Source organism: Mastomys coucha, unplaced genomic scaffold, assembly GCF_008632895.1.
Source record: "Mastomys coucha isolate ucsf_1 unplaced genomic scaffold, UCSF_Mcou_1 pScaffold9, whole genome shotgun sequence".
In the NCBI taxonomy this organism is placed as follows: Eukaryota; Metazoa; Chordata; class Mammalia; order Rodentia; family Muridae; genus Mastomys; species Mastomys coucha.
Window position 1 is genome coordinate 105,872,438 of NW_022196915.1, and position 1,662 is coordinate 105,874,099.

Consider the following 1,662-nt stretch of genomic DNA (forward strand, 5'->3'; position numbering starts at 1 on the left):
TGTTTCTGTATACTATATAAGTCTGATTTTCACTTTGTGCAAATACGCTCAGATTCTGCACTCCCTTGTACTGTTTCTGTTTGTCACTCACCAAATTCTTTGCCCACCAGGCCAGAACTCTAATCACCCCGCGGAACAAGGGGTCCCTGCAGAAACCCAGTCCATGGCAGGTGATGATGGTGGTGGTGGTGATGGTGGTGGTATTGGTGGTGGTGGTGGTGGTGGTGGTGGTGGTGGTGGTGGTGGTGGTGGTGGTGGTGATGGAGCTGGGCATGGTGGCTCACACCCAAAATTCCAGCCCTTGGGAGAATAAGGCTGAAATATTACTATGAGTTTGAGTTCAACCTGGAGTACATAGTGGGTTCTAAGCTAGCCTAGCTTACAGAATATGAACTTGTCTCCAAAAAAGTAAAATAAAAGTAAGTAGAGGACTAGGGGAGTGGCTCAGTGGTTCCCTGGGGGTGTGGCTCAGTTCTCTAGTACTTGTGAGGCCTCTGCTTCAGTGCCCAGTGCAGTCTGTGATGTAAGCCGAGATGGTGCCACACTGATGCTGGCAGCACATGGAGCGTTCTTTCAAACTCCTCTACCCAGGTGAATCTGGGGTTCTTGGTTTTACCACAAAACAGAACTTCAAGACAAGTCAGCGTGAAGCTGCAGCATCTGGTGTTCACTGTCAGCAAGACAGAGTCTAGAATCTCATGGGAGACAGGCCTCTTGGCATGTCAGTAAGGAGTCTTCTTGATGTGAGAAGATGGGTGTTAACTGTGGGCGAGACCATTCCCTGGACGGAGGACCTGCAACTGTCTACATCGAGAACTGGAGCTCAGCAGCAGCAGCACACACCATTGCTTTCTTTTGACTGTGGATGTCCAGTTGCTTCAGCTTCCTCCTGCCTTGACTTCCCCACCATGGTGGACTGCACCCCTGAACCGTGCTCCCTTGACCTCCCCACCATGGCAGACTGCACCCCTGAACCGTGCTCCCTTGACCTCCCCACCATGGTGGACTGCACCCCTGAACCGTGCTCCCTTGACCTCCCCACCATGGCAAACACCATGGCAGACTGCACCCCTGAACCGTGCTCCCTTGACCTCCCCACCATGGCGGACTGCACCCCTGCACCGTGCTCCCTTGACCTCCCCACCATGGTGGACTGCACCCCTGAACCGTGCTCCCTTGACCTCCCCACCATGGTGGACTGCACCCCTGAACTGTGCTCCCTTGACTTCCCCACCATGGTGGACTGCACCCCTGCACCGTGCTCCCTTGACCTCCCCACCATGGCAGACTGCACCCCTGCACCGTGCTCCCTTGACCTCCCCACCATGGCGGACTGCACCCCTGCACCGTGCTCCCTTGACCTCCCCACCATGGCAGACTGCACCCCTGAACTGTGAGCTAAAATAAACCCTTTCTCCCTTAAGTGGCTTTTGCCAGTATTTCGTCACAGCAACAGGAAGAGAAGCTGAGGCAGAGGCAGATATGGAGTTTACTAGGCTATGGAAGGAGGCACTAAGGACAGGTATCCTGCACACGGCTTGTGCTTCCCCAGAGAGAGTCTCACGTGCTGTCTTTACTGCAGCACCTATATTGTCTGGGTGACTTCTGAAGCTGCATGTTGAAGGAGATCCTTGGTGACCCCTGATGTGCACTGGAGTGCAG

General features: G+C 54.2%; 1 protein-coding gene across 1 annotated transcript; it reads left to right on the top strand.

The window, feature by feature from the left end:
• The first annotated feature begins 908 nt into the window (after positions 1–908).
• On the top strand, positions 909–1,397 carry LOC116084239 (keratin-associated protein 10-8-like). The gene has a single exon (XM_031361030.1). It carries the CDS (start codon positions 909–911, stop codon positions 1,395–1,397), a length of 489 nt encoding a protein of 162 aa, XP_031216890.1.
• The last annotated feature ends 265 nt before the right edge of the window (positions 1,398–1,662 follow it).

Bases quoted from the DNA above. Each gene is read 5' to 3' on its own strand.
- LOC116084239 (XM_031361030.1), top strand. From the start codon at position 909: ATGGTGGACTGCACCCCTGAACCGTGCTCCCTTGACCTCCCCACCATG.